Raw genomic sequence first — 19,320 nt, 5'->3', positions numbered from 1 at the left:
GATTTGAATCAATAGACTAAGGGTTGTAAAGCCAAATATGCTATGTATGTTGTTGTTGTTGTTGTTGATAACGAAAGACTTGTCTTGGAAACAAATAAAAGCGATTGATCCAAATAAAAGCGATTGATCGGAATGGAATGAAATGAAGCGGAAGGTAGGTAGTTACCTGGTGCTACCAGTTTGCTATTCAACTTCCTAGGAAGTTGGATTTGCATAATGGGACGCATTCCAGGGGGGTGTAATACATACACATAACAGAGGGTTCGGATGAGTTATGCATAATTGGCATAAATTAAAAAACTTATGCGAAGAATGCAACGACATGGATCTTTGGCACTTGATGATATGCCCCAAGACTCACTCATCCGTCCATTTCGCAATCGAATTCCTTCAAGTCCGGCATAAAGGGTTTAAATTTTTGCGAATTCCAGATTGCCCGGGGGGTTAAAGCCCCCCGTGGAAACGAAGTATCTTCGATATAGTGCTTCAATGCGATGACTTTATCTCTAGCCGTCGCTGTTCTATTATTAAGTTGTAACGCATCTTGGAGGGCGGGAACTTGAATTAAATATGCAGCTAATCCAGCGGTCGTGGCGGCAGCTGAAGGCCGTAGTGAGTTAGACTTGATATTCTACAACTTTGGAGCATTGGAACAAGTATTGATATGCCCAGTAGTAAACGTACCTTCAGATGTTCCCGTGCCAAACGTATATCGAACTGCGTTGGGTTGTGTCCACCTATGGTTGGGAACACATATTCTTTCTGATGGTGCGTTGACTACGACGAAGGGAGCAATCTTGCCAGAGTCGGATTGGGTGCCATCAGTCTTGACACCACCCACAACAAGAAGGCCATTTACGAATCGAGTGCTGAGCGGATCTCCAAATAGTGCTGGGTATTCGCTAACATACTATTTCAGTTATAAACAGTGAGTTGATATATATCCAGAGTAGCGACTAAGACTTGTTTCTTCTTTTTTTCAACTTACCCTTCCCGGATCCCGTCCTCCAAAGTTGCCCGAACCCGTAATGGGGAAAAGGCCGTCGTTGACCATCTCGTTAAGATAAGTCTCGAATTCATTTATACGTCGTTGACTTAAATTAGCCGGTGAAATGGCAAAACTCATACTTACAATTGCGGGTTTTCGGCGGTCCCAGCCGTTCGCAATTTTCGTCCGATAATCGTCGCGCACCGCTCTCACAGCTGTAACCCACTCCTCATATTCAACACCAGTAGGCACTCGAACGATGACCGGGCGAACCCTCTTCGAAGCGCCAAAGAGTTTCCCGGTTATTTTGGATAGCATTTTGGTGCCGTGGCCCGTTGAGTCGCCCGGCTCATGGACGTTTCCGGGATACAACCATTCCGCTAGGCCGCGCACATTATCAAACTCCTGTCCATCATCGGGTCAGCGCGTGCTTACGGGGCAACAGAGGAGAAAACTGGTCAGTACTTACCGGGTGAGATAGATCTGCTCCGGTGTCGACTACGTACACTAGGGATCCGGCTCCGGCACTTTCGTCATACGCAAATGCTCCCGTCTGGTCTAGGCGTACGCCGTTGGCCTGGGAAAGGAACCACATCTCCCTCGTTGTTGGTTTTTGCGTTGTCGTAGCGAGGGGCTCGACTGGGGTGGCGTCTTCTGAGCATTTTTTATGGGTATTATCGGCGGAGAGTCGATATTGCTCGTTATGAATACCTGAGCTGGACGCCTGGGCTATCAGCGTTGCTAGGCTGAGATAGGGTAATATAGCTATGAGCATCTTCGAGTGTATGATTCCGGGAAGATTGATAAATGAGCACAGTCCGTACTGGTAGAGACTGAAGAGGGCGTGGTTGCCTGGTTTAAAGACTAAAAATTATATGTAGAGGGGGACGGAAAGGATGCTCTTTATATAATAAGTGAGGATAGGGGTTTTCATCACGATGCTCTCTCTTCGGGGCCATCGCATACGGCGAGGAGTCCTGGCCAGCGTCAAGGAAGTAACTTGCGTGTCGGTATGGTAAGCATAGCAAGAATTTCATATTGCCTATAGCCTACTATATCATCACACGCCAGTCCTTACATGTCAAATATGACAGATATCAAAGGTCTCCGCGCGATCTACTTCCGATATGTTCTCTCAGCTCCATTGCAAAGCCCGAGTATTAATTACATGCAGCGGCAGCAAGCATGTAATACGCCTTTATGGACTGTTGAAAGAATGTCGCTTTTGCTGCAGTTCTTCTACTCAAGTCATGCTGTTGAAAGCGCGGTATTACATGAAAGTTGAAGCTTGTGTGTACCGACCTATCGGCCTCACTCGGCGGAGGTCAGCCTGTATGGACAATACAAATACGAAGAAGGTCTTCCGTGTTCTAGGCCTCCTCAAGAGATCGATATATGTAGCTACCTAACCTAATAAATATATCAGGCTTACGAAAGGGAGGATTACCTAAGCTTATTGGAAGCCGTATGTATAACGCCGGGGACGTGAACAGCGATGATGAATCCTTGCTTCCAGATCTATATAACTTACCAATGGGAATTCATCAGTATCCCCGTTTGAGAACGTTGAGAGTAATACAGAGATAGCCGAAGATGTTTTGAGGTAGGGATGACCCGAATGATTGCTTCAGTTCCCAAGGGCTTCGACGTTAGACTTTATTTAGTATGTATGAGGAAGCATATGTCAATGGAATTTATGTGAGTTATATGGCATAGATACTTGTGTAGCCTTTATTAGAAAACTGGAGTTAATACCTTAGCCATGTTAACAGGTAAAGTTTAACTAGCGGCGTTGCCCGTCCGCGCAACCGCGGACGGGGGATCATGCGCAAAACTGACGCCACAGCTAAAGCCTGGCCTCTGATTGGCTAGCCACACCTCAGCGCACGTCCGATGAATTTTTTGTAGAATCAATTGAATTGCTTCACTTTTAAGTAAAACTTTTAATAATTGATATCGTTGGATAGAGCTCGTTTTGCATGACCTTTCTATACTATTTGCACCTCTTGCAGACGTTATGCGATAGAATGGCAAAGGGAAAAGTCGCAAACTGCGGGGCGATTCTAAGCATCTGATTCGTTGAAAAAATTGTGGCAGTACTAATTAAATATATAAGACTTGATATTCTTGAAGCTAATGTTGTGTTGCACAAAGATAATCAGGATCAAGTTAGTTGGGTAGGTGCTGTTGATTTGCAGGTGACTACCTGTACCTAGGTACTTAGGTTACTCATTTTGGAAGACGCGTAGTTAGCGTGGTATTGTACATGGTCCGTGCAGAAGCTACCCGCAACGTCTTTTTGCCTTGTTGATTGTTTTTTTCAGCCTTGCCATAAAATTCCGAGCTCTACCTAATAAATCGACAACCATCCAACCCATTCATTGGGTCATTCTTTCAGCTGCCAATTGCAGCAACACGACCATCTCCCAATAGTGACCGACCTATCATTTTCATTTCAACATGGCGACGTTGTTCGGAAAACCATTAGGCTCTGGCGGTGTCAACCAAACGGCCAATACAGCTTCTACTTCTGGGCCGACGTCTTCGTTATTTGGTGGCACTAATCCTGCGCAGCAACAGCAGCAGCAGCAGCAGCAACAACAACAACAACAACAATCCCCATTTGCAAATACTGCTGGCACATCATCTGCGACACAACCGACCCAAACCAGCAGCCTATTTACTACGTTCACTACGACTCCTTCAAATCAACAACAGCCTCCAACAGGAGGTCTTACCGGATTATCTACCGGCAATCAGCAGCAACAAACGGGAAGCATGTTTGGTACTTCGACTGCCCAGACTGCCCAACCCGCCACTGGTGGCTTTAGTCTCGGACAGACTACAAATAATCAAGCTCAAGAACCATCTCAAGGACTATCATCTATTCTTGGAGTCAGTCAGATAAATGCCAGTGTGCTGCCCCAGGGTAACACGACAGGGTATTTCGACAGCCTGCTCTCGGAAGGCAAGAAGCAAGGTAGCGAACAATCACCGCTCGAAGATCTTCCCAGCCTTCAGCTTGGTCTTGGAGACCTTCGTCAGCGCCTTCGAAAGCTAGGCCCGCGAGCAGATCCTTTAGCTCATGACAAAGCTCGCTTTATCCTGGCCGCGTCTGGCGTCGAGCCGGCGGCAGCGGTACGAGAATTGAACGATTTCGAAGTCCGGATCGGAGGCCGCGTCGAGCGCCCTTCATCCACCTCCGCCGTGGACGTTGACATCGATACCTATCTCTCGAATATACAAAAGAAGACAACTCTTAGTATGATCGCGGACGGTCTAGAAAGATCGGCTAGGGACTTCGATAATTTCCTTGAAGATAACGTTACGATGGAGTGGGAGGCGCAGAGGAAGCGTATCTACGAGCACTTTGGCATTAAGACTAAAGACGATGAACCCGTTGAAGGACCGCCGGGGGCAACCAGCAGAGAGCCGCATGCGGGCTTTGGTCGGTCACGACGAACAACCAAGACGGCGCGGTCTTCGGTAGCAGGTATTAAGGCTAGTGCATTTGGGCGGTCAAATCTTCAGAAGTCGGTCATTGGTACTCCCAGCAAGATTGGTACTCACAAGCCCGAATTTACGGATGTCCAGGATGCGGCTGGAAGCCCAAGTGCCCTAAATGGTGCTACTTCGATCGACGATCGATTTCTCAGAGAGAAACAGGGCCGTCTCGCAGAAAGAGTTCGACAACTTAATCTTTGCCGAATCGAGAAGCAGCCTTACCCTATTCTACACGAGCTTGCGCAGGTGGCAGGAAGTTCTGGTGATAGGCATGCTCAGCAATTAGTTGATTCCTATCACGCTGCCATGACTATCGTCGGGGAAAATCCAGAAGCGGAGACTTTTGCGGGTGACGCCACGGCGAAAGAACGCCAGTTCAAGGACAAATACTTGGATGTGAATGATAAATCCCCCGGAGCGATAGAAATGCGAAAAAGAATCCTCAATGGTGCGAATGCCTTCCTAGAGAGGAAGTTTTTCCAGGAGGTCGAGAACGTCATCGCCAAATACCCAAGAGAGGCGAATTTGGGAGGTCGCCCAGACGTCATCAGCAAGATCAAGGCATATGTTCGATTACGGCACTCGCGGAAAGATCTTGTCCCTGATAACGTCGATCTTCAACAAGTCGACGGCGAGTTCGTCTGGGCCATCGTGTTCTATCTGTTACGGTCTGGAAAGATTGCCGAGGCGGCTGATTATGTGAAGGCCCAGTCGACTACTTTCCGAAGTATTGATCGTACCTTTGCATCATACCTCCTCGAGTATGTTAGTAGCCCCGATAGGCGATTAAGGCGCCAGTTACAGGAGCGCTGCAATAACGAGTATAACCAACGAGCTCGCAATGCACCGGAGAACTCTATCGACCCGTACCGGATGGCTTGTTATAAAATTGTGGGACGTTGCGATGTGAGCAATCGAAGCCTTGACGGCCTAAACACAGAGATTGAGGATTGGATATGGCTTCAGTTCAACCTCGCTCGCGAGAATGACAAGGCGACCGAAGTAGCTGCAGAGTCATACGGATTACAGGACCTACGAGCAAGCATTCGGGATATCGGCCTCAAACACTTTCCAAAATCTCCTAGCGAGGACGATAATGGAACTTTCGGCATGTTTTTCTTCCTACAGATCCTCTCGGGCATGTTCGAGCAAGCTATCTCATACTTGTATACTTTCTCTTACGTGGATGCCGTCCACTTCGCCATAGGCCTCGAATATTATGGTCTTTTACGCCCTTCGGACCCCTGGACCACGGCGGACTCGCTACTATCGTACGACACTCGCTCTAGACCACAGTTAAGCTTTGGCCGGATGCTAGGATACTACACACGCGATTTCCGGGCCGCTGACGTTGCCTCGGCTGTCGATTATCTAACTCTGATCTGTCTCAATGCGGACTTAGGCGGCGAAGCGGGACGGCAACAAGCAGAGCTTTGCCATGCCGCTCTGCGAGAACTTATCTTAGAGACCAGAGAGTTTAGTAAACTCATTGGTGACATCAGACCGGATGGGCGCCGCATCACAGGTCTCGTCGAAGAACGTGCCTCGCTCATCGGTCTTCGGGAGGAAGATGATTTCGTGAAGACGGTTACGTTACAGGCAGCCCGGTTCGCCGATGATAACGGACGGACAACGGATGCAGTACTGTTGTATCATTTAGCTGGAGACTACGACAGTGTGGTGACTATAGTGAGTCGCGCGCTAAGCGATGCCATCTCATTAGAGATCGGCGAGGATCCTATGCGCTTGATGCCAGTTAAACCCCGATTGGATGGCAAGGACCCGGAGGCGCAAGTTGGCAGCAGCTTGAGTCTAGCGGCTATCGACGATCCCATCCAGCTTGCGACGACGATGATGTCGATGTACGAAAAGGACGCCATGTTTTATACGAGAGTCGAGGAACAGAACCGGATCGCATGTCATATCCTCCTACAAATGAGCGATATTAAGAACTTGGTCGAGGGTAGCCAGTGGCCTGAGGCGTTAGATGTAAGTGTTTTCTTAATCCTCGGCCCGTTGTGGATACATTAAATACTAATTAATGACGCAGAAAATACGCGCGTTGGAGATCCTACCTTTGGACGCTAACGGTGACCCAGCTAGGATTCGACACTACGCAGCAACGTTTTCGGGACTGTCCCAGACTGTTGCCATCAACGTACCGAACCTACTGATGTGGACTATCACGTGCTGCATCCAACAAAGAGAGCGGCTCATGAGCGGGCAGTTCAGCGGCAATGAAGGCACTCGACGGATGATGTGTGATAATTTGAAGCAGATTAGCATGGATCTAACGACGTACACTAGCCAGCTGAGATATAGATTCCCGCCGCACCTGCACGAAGCTCTTGCTCGAGCTTCCGCGGATTAATGGGATCCATGCGTAAAATAGGACTAAGAAGGGCAACAAAGCGGGTATATCGAATGCGTACCTACCTAGGTATGCAAGCATTCCTTGGTTTGTTCGCAAATAGTGGAAGTAATAGGTTGGTGCTTTTTTCGACGAGAAACGAGACGGGCGCATTTATCATGGTTGGCGGTTTACATTAGAAGCTACCTACTATCTACATGATAGGTAGCCCAGAGAGGCTATACATAGTTATGCAAACGTATTACATGATGGAGCTGAGAGTAGTTCCACTTAAAATTTACATAGGTCAGGTACCTGTTAAGAAACGGTTTCATCGTAGTCGGCGACAGTTAGAAGTACATTCTGTAGCTAGAACTACACGAGGTACTTGAGTGTGGCAGGTCAAGCTTCGCAGTAATGTAGAAAAATACTATTAGGGAAGCTAACAAGCGAGCTGCAACTACATACACATAGGGGTAGCTATTAGGTAGACCCACCAGATCTCTAACAACTTAATCCGTACCTAGCTTTAGCCAATCAAAATAGAAGACGGGTCGGGACCGTCGGCTGATGGTGGCTTCTGTCGGCAGGTTTATTTCCTGACTCGTGGGTCAGCTAGACCGACATTGACCCACTTTGCGTCACTGAATCATGAAGGGCGATCTTAATAAGTTTTGGGTGGAGTTTAGTGAACGATTTAGACGGTTTAGACGGTTTAAACGTGGACAAGTTTAGAAACTGACCAGTCAATTGACGCAAACCAAATCAGGCTTTCCCGACACCAGCGTTGCGCCCACTTTCTCTCGCCTACCCAATCTGCCAATGCCATGATAGTGCACCTACTCCAGTTACATTGCCGTACTACTGGAATTTCAGTTGTACATTAGTACTGCTATAGTACTATCATAGTACTTTGTGATATGCACCCTTCCGTTAACGAAGCTTTCTCCTTCTCCACCTTCGTCAATCCTGACACCGACACCGATACCAACATCAACACCAGCACCAGCACCAGCACCAACGCTAACGCTAACCATCATCGAGCTTCCTCCTCCACCGACCCCATAATTGCCGGTAGCTCTTCCGAGAATAGTCGGAACAAATCCGACATCTTCGGCCATCTCCACAAACCCGGCCCCTCCCAGGAGAATGGTCAGTCCTCGGATTCTGGGAACGCCTCTTCCCAGGCGGGCCGTGACCATGTCTCGGGTCATCTCGAAGATCAGCGAACTAAGAAACGCCGGACCGGTCCCAGCTCGAGGGGTGTAGCAAACTTAACGCCAGAGCAACTTGCCAAGAAGAGAGCAAACGGTATTAGATCCACACCTTAAGCCTTTGCCCAGATCCATATCTATATTCATATCCATATCCATATCCTATCATCTCGTCGTATATCCAGCGAGCCTCGTAAGCCGAGCTGTCGTAATTATGCCCTAGATGTATAAATATAACACGCCCTGATTGTTACATCCCGACGCCAGCTTACACTAATGTAACCCTATGTTTTTATGTATATGATAGTATATCTACTACCCCTTGCTAACTACTTTATCTCCTTCCCTTAGACCGGGAGGCGCAAAGAGCCATCCGCGAACGCACTAAGAATCAAATCGAGAATCTCGAGAGGCGGATACGCGAGTTAACGTCGCAACAACCATATCAGGAGCTCCAAGCCGCTATACGGGCTAAGGAGGCTGTCGAGGCTGAGAATGCCGAAATCAAAGGCCGGCTAGCCTCTGTCTTATCCCTAATACAACCTATATTATCTAATAATCAACAAGTAGTCGATGGAGCTTACGCATCTCCTATCCCTACTATCACGCCAGCTCAGACTGCGCAGCGTTCACCCTCCGCCCCTACTAGTTACAATGTTTCGACACCCATGAGCGCTGCGTCTCCTTCTTCCGCAGCAGACTCGTCATCCCAGGCACAATCACAGGCCCATCCAAGTCCGCATTTTACCCAGGTAATGCTGAACCAGCAACGACATGATCTATTTCATAACTTAGATCTTGGTGCTGGTGAGCAGCTCAAGCTTGATTTCCTGCTTGATCCCTCGCATCGTGTGAATAGGATGCAGACTGGTGTCAATGGGGCACAAGACACACCGGGATATCAGCATCTTCCTACGAAACATGATTGGAATGTGGGCTTGCTCCCGCCTCCTCGGAACCATTCGGCTGTCAACAGCGGTCCGCATCAACACCAACAGCATCGCATAGAGTACGCTCCGCGGAATGTATTCCAACCGGTCGAGTCGTCTTGGGTTGGCAACTCGGCCCCTATCAAGAATAGCCTATCAACCTGTCCTCTAGATAGCCTGCTTCTTGACTTTCTACAGGAGAGACGTCAACGGGCCGCAGAGGGCGTTCCTACGCGGGACGTAGTCGGTCCGAGATATCCCTCCGTCTCATCGCTACTGAACCCAGCCAATAGTGTATTCTCTCACCCACTCTCCAAGGTCTTCACAGACATATTAGCGGCCTTTCCAGGGATGAGCGGGCTTCCGGAGCGCGTGGCTGTGCTTTACTACATGTTTCTCGTCATGCGGTGGCAAGTCAGCCCTACGCAAGAGAACTACGACCTCTTACCTCCTTTTGCGCTCCCCACGCCGGCACAACTGCAAGTTACCCATCCGGCGTGGATAGACCACCTCCCCTTCCCACACATGCGGGAGAAGCTCGCAAAGGAGTATAATCCCGTCGAGTTCCTATTCGATAACTTTTTCATCCCATTCACAACCACCATCTCCCTCAACTGGCCATACGAGGCTACAGACACGTTGCTCCAGAGCCCGGATGGGAGCGAATTACTGATCAACCCCGTGTTCGAACGGCATCTGAGGAGATTCGAGAATTGGACGCTAGGCGAATCTTTCGATAAAGCGTTCCCTCGTCTCAGGGGTACGTATAATCTCAAAAGATGTACTAGCACGCCGAGGGATATGGCGGATGGCCAGTTTAGCGGTGGGTAATTTAGTATATTTATATATCTATATGCATGAACCTATATGAGAAGGTTGGCATGATTTTAGTCCGGCCATGCTATACGCAACACATAAAAGAGGGGTTTATATATACTGCCTCTCACGGAGATAGTGCAGCAAGTATCGGGACCCTGCTATTCCCGAGGAAGTTTAGTCATATTAAACGGCTGATTGGATAGGAGTAAGAGAAGAGACCTGAAGATATCCTTAGGGCTAGGAGATGTGTAAGGTAGATTGGTATAGGGGGTATAAGAAGTTGTTCATCTATCTACATATATAACGCGAGTATACGTATATAGCTCGTAGTTCAACCATCCAATGTAATAGTGTTTAATAACGTCGTTGTCTCCTGAGGATCTATAGTATGAAGGGTATAAATGAATCTAGTTAACTATAGCATATTATACCAAGTTATCCGATAGCTAAGTGTAAATATTTAGATATACCTAGCCTTGTAAGCCACCTATATAATGCCTGCCAAAGAGAATCCAAGAGGCAACGGTATATGATATTCCCCTTTTAAAGACCTAAAGCCTGTCTGGGATGAAGCAATAGTGCACTATAAGAAACTCTTTGCTATACTATTCTATAATGTTCTCTTCTTGGGCTTTGTTTCCCCCTCGTTTCTCTCTCAGTCTAGATAGGGGAATCACTTCTAAGATTATATACAGGCCATGACTGCGGCAATCTATCTAAGCTAGATTATTCAACGGTGAATAAGTATAGCTACTTTAGGCTAACAAGGGATTGGGGTGTTTCCTTTGCTTGTAGACTTACATGCATCTACGGTACTGCGTCTTGCTATATGTATAAGGCAGGTTTATACTTACCTAGCTGGCATCTTACTGCTTGTCTTCATGTACGTGATATCTCTTAGAGACACCAGCACTCACTCACCACCCACTCACTCACTCCCTTACTAAAAAACAGTCGCCAATAGACAAAAGGACGTGAATACTCAAGCCAAGCAAGAATATCAATTGTTACTCCTCAGTGCTAAAGTAACTATAAATCCTAATGCAATAGAGATTGGGTATATCCTCCTCTAATAAGCAGATAATCACAAGCCAAGCAAGATGTGCAAGATGTGCAAGATGTTCCCCCCCCTTCGAAAATGCAAAGATTCTTTCCGTCCGTCCCCCTTCCCCTTCCCCTTTCCGTTCATTCGATCATTCATTACTTATGCAAATAGCTAAGTCGAGCAATTCAAACGCCTTCCAACGCCATGCAATGCTGTGATGGTCTTCAAACAGACAAACAAACAAAGAAACAAAGAAACAACCCTCCTCTTAGGAGGCACCGGCACCGGCACTGGCCCTCGCAATCCAACACAGCTCAACACAAATCGTAAGGCTCAGAGCCTTATTCTTCCGCGTCAGGGTCCTTAACCCCAAACGAGTAAACCCTGACGCGGTGATCCGCGCCCACAAACAAGCTCGGCGTATTATCGCCAACAAACGTCTCCCACTGCACACAGTGAATTGGGCCCCCGGCCGCAATCCCATCGACATCCGCACAGGGGAGCCGACGCCCGGTGTGCACCGAGTACAGCGCCATCTTCCCGTCGTCGTGGGCCGCTGCCACGACCCCCGAGTCCCTGTCCACATCCAGCCCAAGATCGAGGTACGGGCCGTTCTTAAAGCCGGCGATTTGGAGGAAGGGGATGGTTGTGGTCTTGGGTTTTGTATGTAGGTGTTCGGATGCGCAGTAGCGAGTGTCGAAGACGCAGAGCATGTTTCGTAGGCCGGCAACCAGGACTTTGTGCTCGCTGACTTGTTTGACGTGGGTGATGGTGTCGCGCACCTTGATGTTGGTCCATTTGGGATATTCGCATCGTAGGTCACCGGTGAATAAGCGGCCAGGACGGCCACCAAACAAGAGAATGTTAGGGTTCTCTTCTTTGAAGGTTATGCCAAAGGTATCGGCGGTGGGTGGCCGGCCCATGGGATCTTTAAGGTTGAAGTGACTTAAGGGAAAGGGCACTGCCATGTATCCTAGATCGTTGTAGTAGACTAGGCCATGAGTCGTGCCAATCACGCAGAGTAGATCGGGGCTGGTGGCTGGGGCTATGCATAGCGAAAGGGCTTCAATAGGATCCCGGCATGTAGAATAGTCTAATAGTTAAAACCAGTTAGTATACTGTTTGCAGTTGTTTATGAATAAATGCAATCCAATCACTCTACTCACTAGTGCTCCAAGGAAGCTGGGTCTTTATATGGCGGAGGGGATTGACGGGGGGCTGGCGGGTTATGAGGCTATTCACTAGCACGTTTTGTACATCTGTGTTGGGGCGAATGAAGACAGGATCAGGTCTTTGAAACTGGCGAGGGATGATAATAGTGGCATCATATTTGCTGCTATAGCCGATGCTTGCCATTGGCGATGGGACAACTTCGTGGGTTGGTCCTAGATGAAGGGCTCGTGCATTGTTCAACTGATTGTCATATAACCGGGCACGAAACCTTGGACCTATTCTATTACCAGGGGTTGCGTTAGTATATACGTGAATCTAGAACATAGAGGTTATGGCTTATCCCTTACCTGCCCGATTCGATGTCTCTCAAGGTATAGGCTGAATCACATACTCTTCCATCAGGGCCTTGAGTGTTATAGAATTAGCTCACGCTGCTGTCGATGCTCATATCATGAACTCACTTGCGTAGACTTTGCATAGTCCTTTAGGGCCTCTATTGGTGACGACCATGTGGGTGAGCGTGGTATGCTCTTGGCCCCAGGTGAACTCAACAACGCCCTTCTCAACCATGCCATGCGTAAAGGAAGTTCCGATGTGATCGCGTCTAGGCACACCAAACTCACGATTAAGGAAACCGCCGATGAGAGGGTGCTCCAGGGTCTCGGAACGAACAACGCGCTTCTTATTCAGCGCAACTTGATGGGCGTGCTCAGCAGCCTCTACATCCTCGATTTTACGCCTCTTGACACTATCAGAAGACCAGGATGCATTGCTCGGGGCTGTCTTGCGATGTTCAATCTTGAAGTAACGCTTCTTGTCCTTATCTATAGAGAAATGGGTTAGTGATACGGGATTACTGATAGGGGAAAGGGGCTATGAAATCCCTAGCAATAGAAGGGAGGTTCTGGGATCGCCGATGGGAACATGAGAAGAAGGAGAAGTAGAGGAAGTAGGGGAAGTAGAGGAGATAGAGGAAGTAAAGGAAGTAGATATAGAATTGCAAACAGGACTGAATAAGATAATTATAGGATGGCACATAGGAAGGAATAAAAACGTCATAGGAACACTGGTAGGTAGTCTCAAACTATCACAACATATCACTAGCTTTATAAGCATCAAAAGGCAAATACAACTTACCCCAATAATAACCCGGGATCTCTCTAGGAGGCATTTTGCTGTAGGTAGTTCAAAATGTGGTTTAAGGGGTATATATCTGTTAGATGCTGTGAAGAAACAGGTCGGCGATCTGAGGAAATACGATGGCAATCTGCAGGCAGAAATTCCCAGTTTCCAGACAAAAGTTACTGCTTTATACACGGGGATGGTCAATCAGTAAAAGGAGATTTGCCGAATTTGCAAGAAATTGCTAATTCATACAAGAACGTTGCCGGTTTGTAAAGGAAAGTGGGTGGTTTGTAGAGAAAATCCGATGCGTTGCAGATGATGAAAGTTAGAAAACGGCAACCCCGATTGACAAATCTAGCAAGCGGCAGTATCTAAGCGGTATAATGCGATAACGAGCCTGTGAAATATCTTAGGTACAAACCCTCATCTAATATGAACTCCCATCTGGACATTGAAGTTAAGGAATAAGATATTCACGTGACATGAAAAAAAAAAGAATATGTACAGCTAGAGATGATTGCCTGCATTCAAGGATCTTTTTAAATGCTACACAAGGTGCAGAGAGTACCAGCACAGCGGTATACTCTTGTACCGGGGTGCCATACTCTTGTATCGGGGCGCTATACTTCAACAGGATGTGTGCAAGACCGGCTATAGCGATCCGGTACAATTCAATATTAAACTACAAGGATCATGCACATAACAATAATTGTAGCTTGGATGCCTAAAAACTTTTTTATGAATAATCCTTTACCATTGCATATGAAAGTTACTAAACTTCTCCACTGCGTAAAGGGAAATCAACAACTACAGCAGCAAGTTTCACGTTTGGACAGATAGCCACGTATTTCATATTTCTTTCATTCGTAATTAAGTCTAGCAGACATGGGTATGACGTAACCGTGGGCCTATACGCCGTGGTATTTCAGTTTACAAGAAGGAAATGAAGCGAACAACTGAGCCGGCGCGGATTATATCTAATCTATAAACCGAAGGCAAGAGTATGCTACACCAATTAAGTGCCTTCCCGACCGACGACCACCGCAAAAGGAGCGGTTCGTCCGTTTCATCGGGAGACCAACTATTGAGATTTTTCGTGCTGAGTAGAGACACGTTGGAGAGAGACGACTACAAAACATGTTAGCTAAGAGTTCAGATAACCAAAGAGTGATCAAGTATAACTTACCGAAATCTTCGAGCGATCTCTGCTTTTGGCTGCCCTTGGGGGACTTGCCGTGCATGAGGTTGTCGAATCCAACGCTGTCCTGGAGGATGTAGTAAACACCACCCATGATACAGAAGACACCGAAGGAGAAGATCCAGATACGGACAACGGCGACAATGTGAGTCAACGCTCCGTTCTCGAAGAAACCCCAGATGGTGAAGCAGGTGGCAAGGATATCGACAATGAGAATGGCACCAGTCAACTGCCACGAAGGGATAGAAGACCAGAAAGGACCATTAGCACGGGTAATGAAGATGAGCCAGTTCTCAGTAAGGGAAATCTCAAGGAAGAGAACCTCGTCCATGTTACCATTGTTCTGGACAATACCACCGTTCTCGCCCTGAACGTACATGGTGGTGACAGTAATCCAGGTACCGATGGCAAGAACGACACCAAGGAGGACGGACATACCCCAGAGCTTGGGCAGATTCCACTTGACAGGGCTCATAGAGTAGGGGGCATTGTCGTAGGCAATGGCTAGAGTGGCAACATCGGCGAAGATGGCAATAAAGACAACCAACTCAATGTTGAGAGAACGGTTCAAGATTGCGATCCACAGACCGAGGTAGATTTCCAAGTGAAGGGAAAGGGCGATACGGTAGACGACGTAGGCGTACATACGATGGAAGATTTGTCGGGAAGTCTTAAGAGCGTCAATGATGGCACCTAGACCGGGGGCAAGGAAGACGATATCGGCAGCAGATCGAGCAGCGTCAGAGGCACCCTCGACAGCAATACCAGTGTCAGCCTTCTTCAATGAAGGAGCATCGTTCACACCGTCACCAGTCATGGCAACAAGGTAACCACGCTGTTGGAGAATCTCGACGACATTGTACTTGTGTTGGGGGAAAACCTCGGCGAAACCATCAGCAGCCTCGACGAAATCGTAAACCTCAGAACCAGGCATGTCACCACCGCCACCAAGACCAAGACGCTCAGCATTGTAAACGTTGGTACCGAGACCGAGTTGACGAGAGGTTTCACGAGCAATACCGACAGCATCACCAGTAAGCATCTTGATGGAGAGACCTAGGCGCTTGGCTTCGTTGATAGTGCGGGCAGTATCGTGACGAGGGGGGTCAGAGCAAGGCATTATACCAAGGATTTCCCAGGCACCCTCACCACGCTTGCGGGCAACACCAAGAGAACGGAAACCACGGGTAGCGAACTCAGCAACCTTGTTCTTGTAGGCCTGGTCAATCTCCTCAGGGATGGGGTGGTCCTCCTCGACAGTCTTCAGAACGAATAGAGGGGCACCCTTGACACAGGTAATGCGTTCACCTTGAGGGGACTCGACGACAGCAGTAACCTTCTTTGAGACAGGGTCGAAGGGGAAGAATTCCTTAACAATGTACTTGGATAGGACACTCTTGGCGCGGGGGTAGTACTTGAGAGACTTGAGGAAAGCCTTGTCGATGGCGTCAATACCCTTCTTCTTGCGGCTGGCAGCAAGACAAGCAGTAAGCATAAGGTCCTCGGGGTCAACACCAGCGACGGTGTAAGGCTCAGAGAGAGAGAGCTTGTTCTTGGTCAGAGTACCAGTCTTGTCAGAGCAGAGAATTTCGACACCGGCCAAGGACTCAATGGCGGAAAGCTTCTGGACGATGGCCTTCTTCTTGGCAAGGTAGGCAGCACCGACAGCCATGGTTGTAGTGACGACAGCCGGAAGACCGACGGGGACACCAACGATGGTAATGGCAAGGGTAAAACGGAGGATGTCAACGATAGGGTTGGATCGGTAGAAAGAAGAAACCCAGACAACCAAGAGGGTGAAGACGACGAGAATCAACAAGACAGTTCCAATACCGTTGAGAACCTCAGTGAAGTGACCGGAACCAGCAGAAGCCTGGTTCACGAGGGCAGCAGCGCGACCGACGAAAGTGTTGTCACCAGTGGCGGTAACGACCATGAAGGCCTCACCACGCTTGACAGCCGAAGAAGCAAAGCACTGGTCACCCTTGTGCTTGTCAACAGCGAGAGATTCACCAGTAATGGCAGATTGATCCACTTGAAGGAAGGCATCATCGGTAACGATTCGGCCATCAGCGGGAATAATAGTACCCTCTTCGACTTGGAGGATATCACCAGGAACGACTTGGGGAGCCTCAACCTCCTTGAGAGTTCCGTCACGAAGGACAACAGCCTTGAGGGCAAGAGTCTTCTTCAGCTCATCGACAATTGAACCAGCCTGGAATTCCTGAATGAAACCAACACAGGCATTGAGAAGTAGCAGGGCGCAAATGACACCGAAGTCGACCCAATCTTCCAAACCGGCGGCAAGGACGGCAGCAGCCTCCATGACGAATTGAATAGGACCAATAAAGAAACCCTACTTTCTGTTAGGAAATGATGGACACTAGGCAGAGTGGCGTGAGTACTCACAAAGAACTTGAGGATGAGATTCTCCTTCTCTTCCTTCATCTGATTGAGACCATACTTTCGGCGGCGGTTGGCAACCTCAGCTACATTCAAGTTAGTTAATGTCGTGTGCAGTCGCGTCGCAATGCTAAGGCTTACCCTCTGTTAGACCGACGCGAGTATCAGTTTGGAGCATCTCCTCCGGCACAACGCGACCGGTACCGGCAGCTTGTCCTTCTTCTTCCTCCTCCTCGTCGAAAGCGTTGCCATCTTGCGACTCGAGGTCCTCGATTAAGGCATCAATGTCCTCATCCTCCTCTTCTTCCTCACCCTTAGCAGGCTTGGTAACGGTAGGATCTTGGGCGCGGTGAGCCTCCTTCTCGTCGAAGTTACCCGACTCGATGTTGGTATGAAGCGCCGGAGCGCCGGCGTTTGACTCGGCCATGACGGCGAGAGTAGGTTATGACAATCAAGCGATGCTCAAATGTCAAACCAAATTAAATAGAGATTGAGGACCGAGTCCAGGTAATTATTATTATTAGTCCAGGATAGGCGAACTGTGTAGGCGACAATAGGATCCGACTGGAATGCTGATTAGGTTGAAAGGTAGGTAAAAATTGTTGTTTTGGTGAGGTATGATAGTCGTGAGAATAAAGTAGACGACGTTCAGACTAATCACGCAGACGGAGGGGAGAGGGGAGATTTGGCGGGAAGGCACCACGGACGACCTTGGGGGGGAATTGACGAGCCAGAGCAGCCGAAAGTCTTCAACGTGATGGGAAGGAAAAAAAAGAGAAAGCGCGTCCAACGTGGGAGAGCAAATTCTTTATAAGGTGTGAGAAACAGAGTGACATGAGAAAGCAGCTAATTCCGAAAGTGGGGCACTTGGTCGACCAAGCTTCCAGTGGCTCACTACCTGACTACATGGAAGTAGCAGTACAGACTAACACAGTGTGGACTTGCCTTCTGCGTGTTTCCACCGGGCCCACCCATTAACGTCGAATAGATCCCCCATTGGCCAAGCCAGGGCGATATTCAGAATACCACCTATCACTCCTCTAAACTCAATGTTTAAGGTACGTGCTTGTTACATACTTACGCGTGATTTTTGTAAAATACATACCTTGGTTGCCGAGGGTTTAGTCGCGGCGCAAAGCTTAAGGAACAATACATAGCATCTTAATAAAGATACAAGAACTCTCATAGTCATCACAGTTACCTCAGTCAGGTACTTACTTCTTACATTATGTATGTACTGAAGTCTTTACCTGTCACACCAGTGTATATACACTTTGCCCCGTTAACCTTAAGGTTTGTTGACATTGACGTTCATATTCAGATGCATGTGCAGCCAGGTTAGCTACGCTTGTCCATGGGGAAATTGCTTCTATGCGCCATTAGTACTCAGGGGCCGAAGGTACGATGCATCCCACGCAATACTAAGTGGATGGCCTTGTAGCTGTACCTCTCTAACTGCTGATTTAGGTAAAGTGTACAGCTCATGAAGTCTACTACAGATAGAGAAGTACAAGTCACAGTGTGACTCGGTCCCTGCATACTCCACCTTTCGGTACCTGAACAGCTTCGACTCCACATCCCATCTCCAGAGCAAAAGAGCAGGAGCACCCCAAGAACTTTCTGATCTTGCGGGAATTTACAATTCGATGGCGCCCATGATGACAACACGCGCACCGACTTTTCCAAAACTAATTTACGGTCAAAGCTCTAAAGAGAATACTTCTGAAGCTGTAGAGGCATTTCTTCTTTCCAATTGACACATTTTCAGGACCTATTCGTCTACATCTATGCGGTGGTTGGCATGGGAATAGTTCTGGTCTAATTGTTTTAGTGAGATGTTTTTTCTCTCTTCTACCTCTGTTCAGGCTCATCCTAAATCAAGATTCCTTAAGCTCTCTACATTCGGGAAGCACGGTTTATCTCTCGACCCATGGGCTTATGCGAGGGCTGTTAGCCATCGAACTAGGGCCACCCATGTTCCATGTCGATTCATGTTAAATGTTAGTCTCTCACAGTGCCAGGCTGTACGATGAAAGCCGGTCAAATGGCGAGTCAGTGCGCCTCATTACTGTGCTATGCTACCCTAACACCCACACCATCTGCAAAGCTGCAAAGCAACAGACGCTAGGCCACATGCGCGGTACATACACACAATAGGTAATCCAGAGTACATATGTACTACTATCTTTACCAGCATTATGAGCCATTTTCCATTCAAGACGATGAGCGAGGCTGCTTTCGAAAGCGGAAAGGCGCTGGAACCCACCCGGTCCTGTTGGTCCCGTCGATCCTGCGAAGAAGAATACCTAATGTATCGAGTTGTTTTATTAGAGCATACCATGCCATTAACTATTTACAGCTTTCCCAGTTCGCTATTGGGGGATCCGGAAAATGCCCAGCCTATCCCTATCAACCGACAATCGTCATTCTTAACGTGGAGTACTATACGTACTGCCTGCCGGTAACCTGCCAAATGCGGCTTTATTTCTCGGTTTGCTAGCCTCAGGGCTTCGATAGCAATTGGGCATAGCTAAAGCCTAAGGGAACGCGACCCCGTCAAACGCTCGCGGCG

At 48.2% G+C, this 19,320-nt stretch overlaps 6 protein-coding genes across 6 annotated transcripts; 2 read left to right on the top strand and 4 right to left on the bottom strand.

The window, feature by feature from the left end:
• Positions 1-39: 39 nt before the first annotated feature.
• Positions 40-2,505, bottom strand: F5Y00DRAFT_223385 (peptidase S8/S53 domain-containing protein). The gene is made up of 4 exons (XM_048005872.1): positions 1,458-2,505; positions 989-1,393; positions 685-910; positions 40-600 (listed from the first exon to the last, which is right to left on the bottom strand). The coding sequence occupies exons 1-4, from the start codon at positions 1,761-1,763 to the stop codon at positions 362-364; spliced, it is 1,176 nt and encodes a 391-aa protein (XP_047869645.1). The 5' UTR covers positions 1,764-2,505; the 3' UTR covers positions 40-361.
• A 663-nt stretch (positions 2,506-3,168) lies between these two features.
• F5Y00DRAFT_223384 (NIC-domain-containing protein) lies at positions 3,169-7,139 on the top strand. Its single transcript, XM_048005871.1, has 2 exons — positions 3,169-6,481; positions 6,543-7,139. The coding sequence occupies exons 1-2, from the start codon at positions 3,449-3,451 to the stop codon at positions 6,861-6,863; spliced, it is 3,354 nt and encodes a 1,117-aa protein (XP_047869644.1). The 5' UTR covers positions 3,169-3,448; the 3' UTR covers positions 6,864-7,139.
• Positions 7,140-7,653: 514 nt separating this feature from the next.
• Positions 7,654-10,145, top strand: F5Y00DRAFT_223382 (uncharacterized protein). The gene is made up of 2 exons (XM_048005870.1): positions 7,654-8,153; positions 8,408-10,145. Exons 1-2 carry the CDS (start codon positions 7,763-7,765, stop codon positions 9,814-9,816), a joined length of 1,800 nt encoding a protein of 599 aa, XP_047869643.1. The 5' UTR covers positions 7,654-7,762; the 3' UTR covers positions 9,817-10,145.
• An 842-nt stretch (positions 10,146-10,987) lies between these two features.
• F5Y00DRAFT_223378 (uncharacterized protein) lies at positions 10,988-13,617 on the bottom strand. Its single transcript, XM_048005869.1, has 6 exons — positions 13,400-13,617; positions 13,160-13,329; positions 12,484-12,846; positions 12,370-12,427; positions 12,016-12,302; positions 10,988-11,942 (listed from the first exon to the last, which is right to left on the bottom strand). The coding sequence occupies exons 2-6, from the start codon at positions 13,191-13,193 to the stop codon at positions 11,191-11,193; spliced, it is 1,494 nt and encodes a 497-aa protein (XP_047869642.1). The 5' UTR covers positions 13,194-13,329; positions 13,400-13,617; the 3' UTR covers positions 10,988-11,190.
• A 373-nt stretch (positions 13,618-13,990) lies between these two features.
• Positions 13,991-17,533, bottom strand: F5Y00DRAFT_223377 (plasma-membrane proton-e). The gene is made up of 4 exons (XM_048005868.1): positions 16,890-17,533; positions 16,755-16,834; positions 14,334-16,701; positions 13,991-14,275 (listed from the first exon to the last, which is right to left on the bottom strand). The coding sequence occupies exons 1-4, from the start codon at positions 17,173-17,175 to the stop codon at positions 14,229-14,231; spliced, it is 2,781 nt and encodes a 926-aa protein (XP_047869641.1). The 5' UTR covers positions 17,176-17,533; the 3' UTR covers positions 13,991-14,228.
• Positions 17,534-18,760: 1,227 nt separating this feature from the next.
• On the bottom strand, positions 18,761-19,221 carry F5Y00DRAFT_58420 (uncharacterized protein). The gene has a single exon (XM_048013838.1). It carries the CDS (start codon positions 19,087-19,089, stop codon positions 18,832-18,834), a length of 258 nt encoding a protein of 85 aa, XP_047869640.1. The 5' UTR covers positions 19,090-19,221; the 3' UTR covers positions 18,761-18,831.
• Positions 19,222-19,320: the final 99 nt, after the last annotated feature.

Source organism: Daldinia vernicosa (assembly GCF_022497035.1).
Source record: "Daldinia vernicosa strain CBS 139.73 unplaced genomic scaffold F5Y00scaffold_2, whole genome shotgun sequence".
Taxonomy (NCBI): domain Eukaryota; kingdom Fungi; phylum Ascomycota; class Sordariomycetes; order Xylariales; family Hypoxylaceae; genus Daldinia; species Daldinia vernicosa.
The sequence above is the reverse complement of the archived record's forward strand: the minus strand, read 5'-3'. Positions and strand labels throughout refer to the sequence as shown.

What these genes read in the sequence shown, in the direction of transcription:
- F5Y00DRAFT_223385 (XM_048005872.1), bottom strand. Translation starts at nt 1,763, where the DNA reads ATGCTCATAGCTATATTACCCTATCTCAGCCTAGCAACGCTGATAGCC. An exon ending in GAGCAGATCTATCTCACCCG is followed by an intron (nt 1,394 to 1,457) that starts GTAAGTACTGAC and finishes GATGATGGACAG; the next exon opens with GAGTTTGATAATGTGCGCGG. An exon ending in TGGCACGGGAACATCTGAAG is followed by an intron (nt 601 to 684) that starts GTACGTTTACTA and finishes TACGGCCTTCAG; the next exon opens with CTGCCGCCACGACCGCTGGA.
- F5Y00DRAFT_223384 (XM_048005871.1), top strand. Translation starts at nt 3,449, where the DNA reads ATGGCGACGTTGTTCGGAAAACCATTAGGCTCTGGCGGTGTCAACCAA. An exon ending in AGTGGCCTGAGGCGTTAGAT is followed by an intron (nt 6,482 to 6,542) that starts GTAAGTGTTTTC and finishes TTAATGACGCAG; the next exon opens with AAAATACGCGCGTTGGAGAT.
- F5Y00DRAFT_223382 (XM_048005870.1), top strand. Translation starts at nt 7,763, where the DNA reads ATGCACCCTTCCGTTAACGAAGCTTTCTCCTTCTCCACCTTCGTCAAT. An exon ending in TGCCAAGAAGAGAGCAAACG is followed by an intron (nt 8,154 to 8,407) that starts GTATTAGATCCA and finishes TCCTTCCCTTAG; the next exon opens with ACCGGGAGGCGCAAAGAGCC.
- F5Y00DRAFT_223378 (XM_048005869.1), bottom strand. Translation starts at nt 13,193, where the DNA reads ATGCCTCCTAGAGAGATCCCGGGTTATTATTGGG. An exon ending in GATCCCGGGTTATTATTGGG is followed by an intron (nt 12,847 to 13,159) that starts GTAAGTTGTATT and finishes ATTTCTCTATAG; the next exon opens with ATAAGGACAAGAAGCGTTAC. An exon ending in CCAGCTTCCTTGGAGCACTA is followed by an intron (nt 11,943 to 12,015) that starts GTGAGTAGAGTG and finishes TTTAACTATTAG; the next exon opens with ACTATTCTACATGCCGGGAT.
- F5Y00DRAFT_223377 (XM_048005868.1), bottom strand. Translation starts at nt 17,175, where the DNA reads ATGGCCGAGTCAAACGCCGGCGCTCCGGCGCTTCATACCAACATCGAG. An exon ending in TCGCGTCGGTCTAACAGAGG is followed by an intron (nt 16,835 to 16,889) that starts GTAAGCCTTAGC and finishes ACTTGAATGTAG; the next exon opens with CTGAGGTTGCCAACCGCCGC. An exon ending in ATCTCATCCTCAAGTTCTTT is followed by an intron (nt 16,702 to 16,754) that starts GTGAGTACTCAC and finishes AACAGAAAGTAG; the next exon opens with GGTTTCTTTATTGGTCCTAT.
- F5Y00DRAFT_58420 (XM_048013838.1), bottom strand. Translation starts at nt 19,089, where the DNA reads ATGGTATGCTCTAATAAAACAACTCGATACATTAGGTATTCTTCTTCG.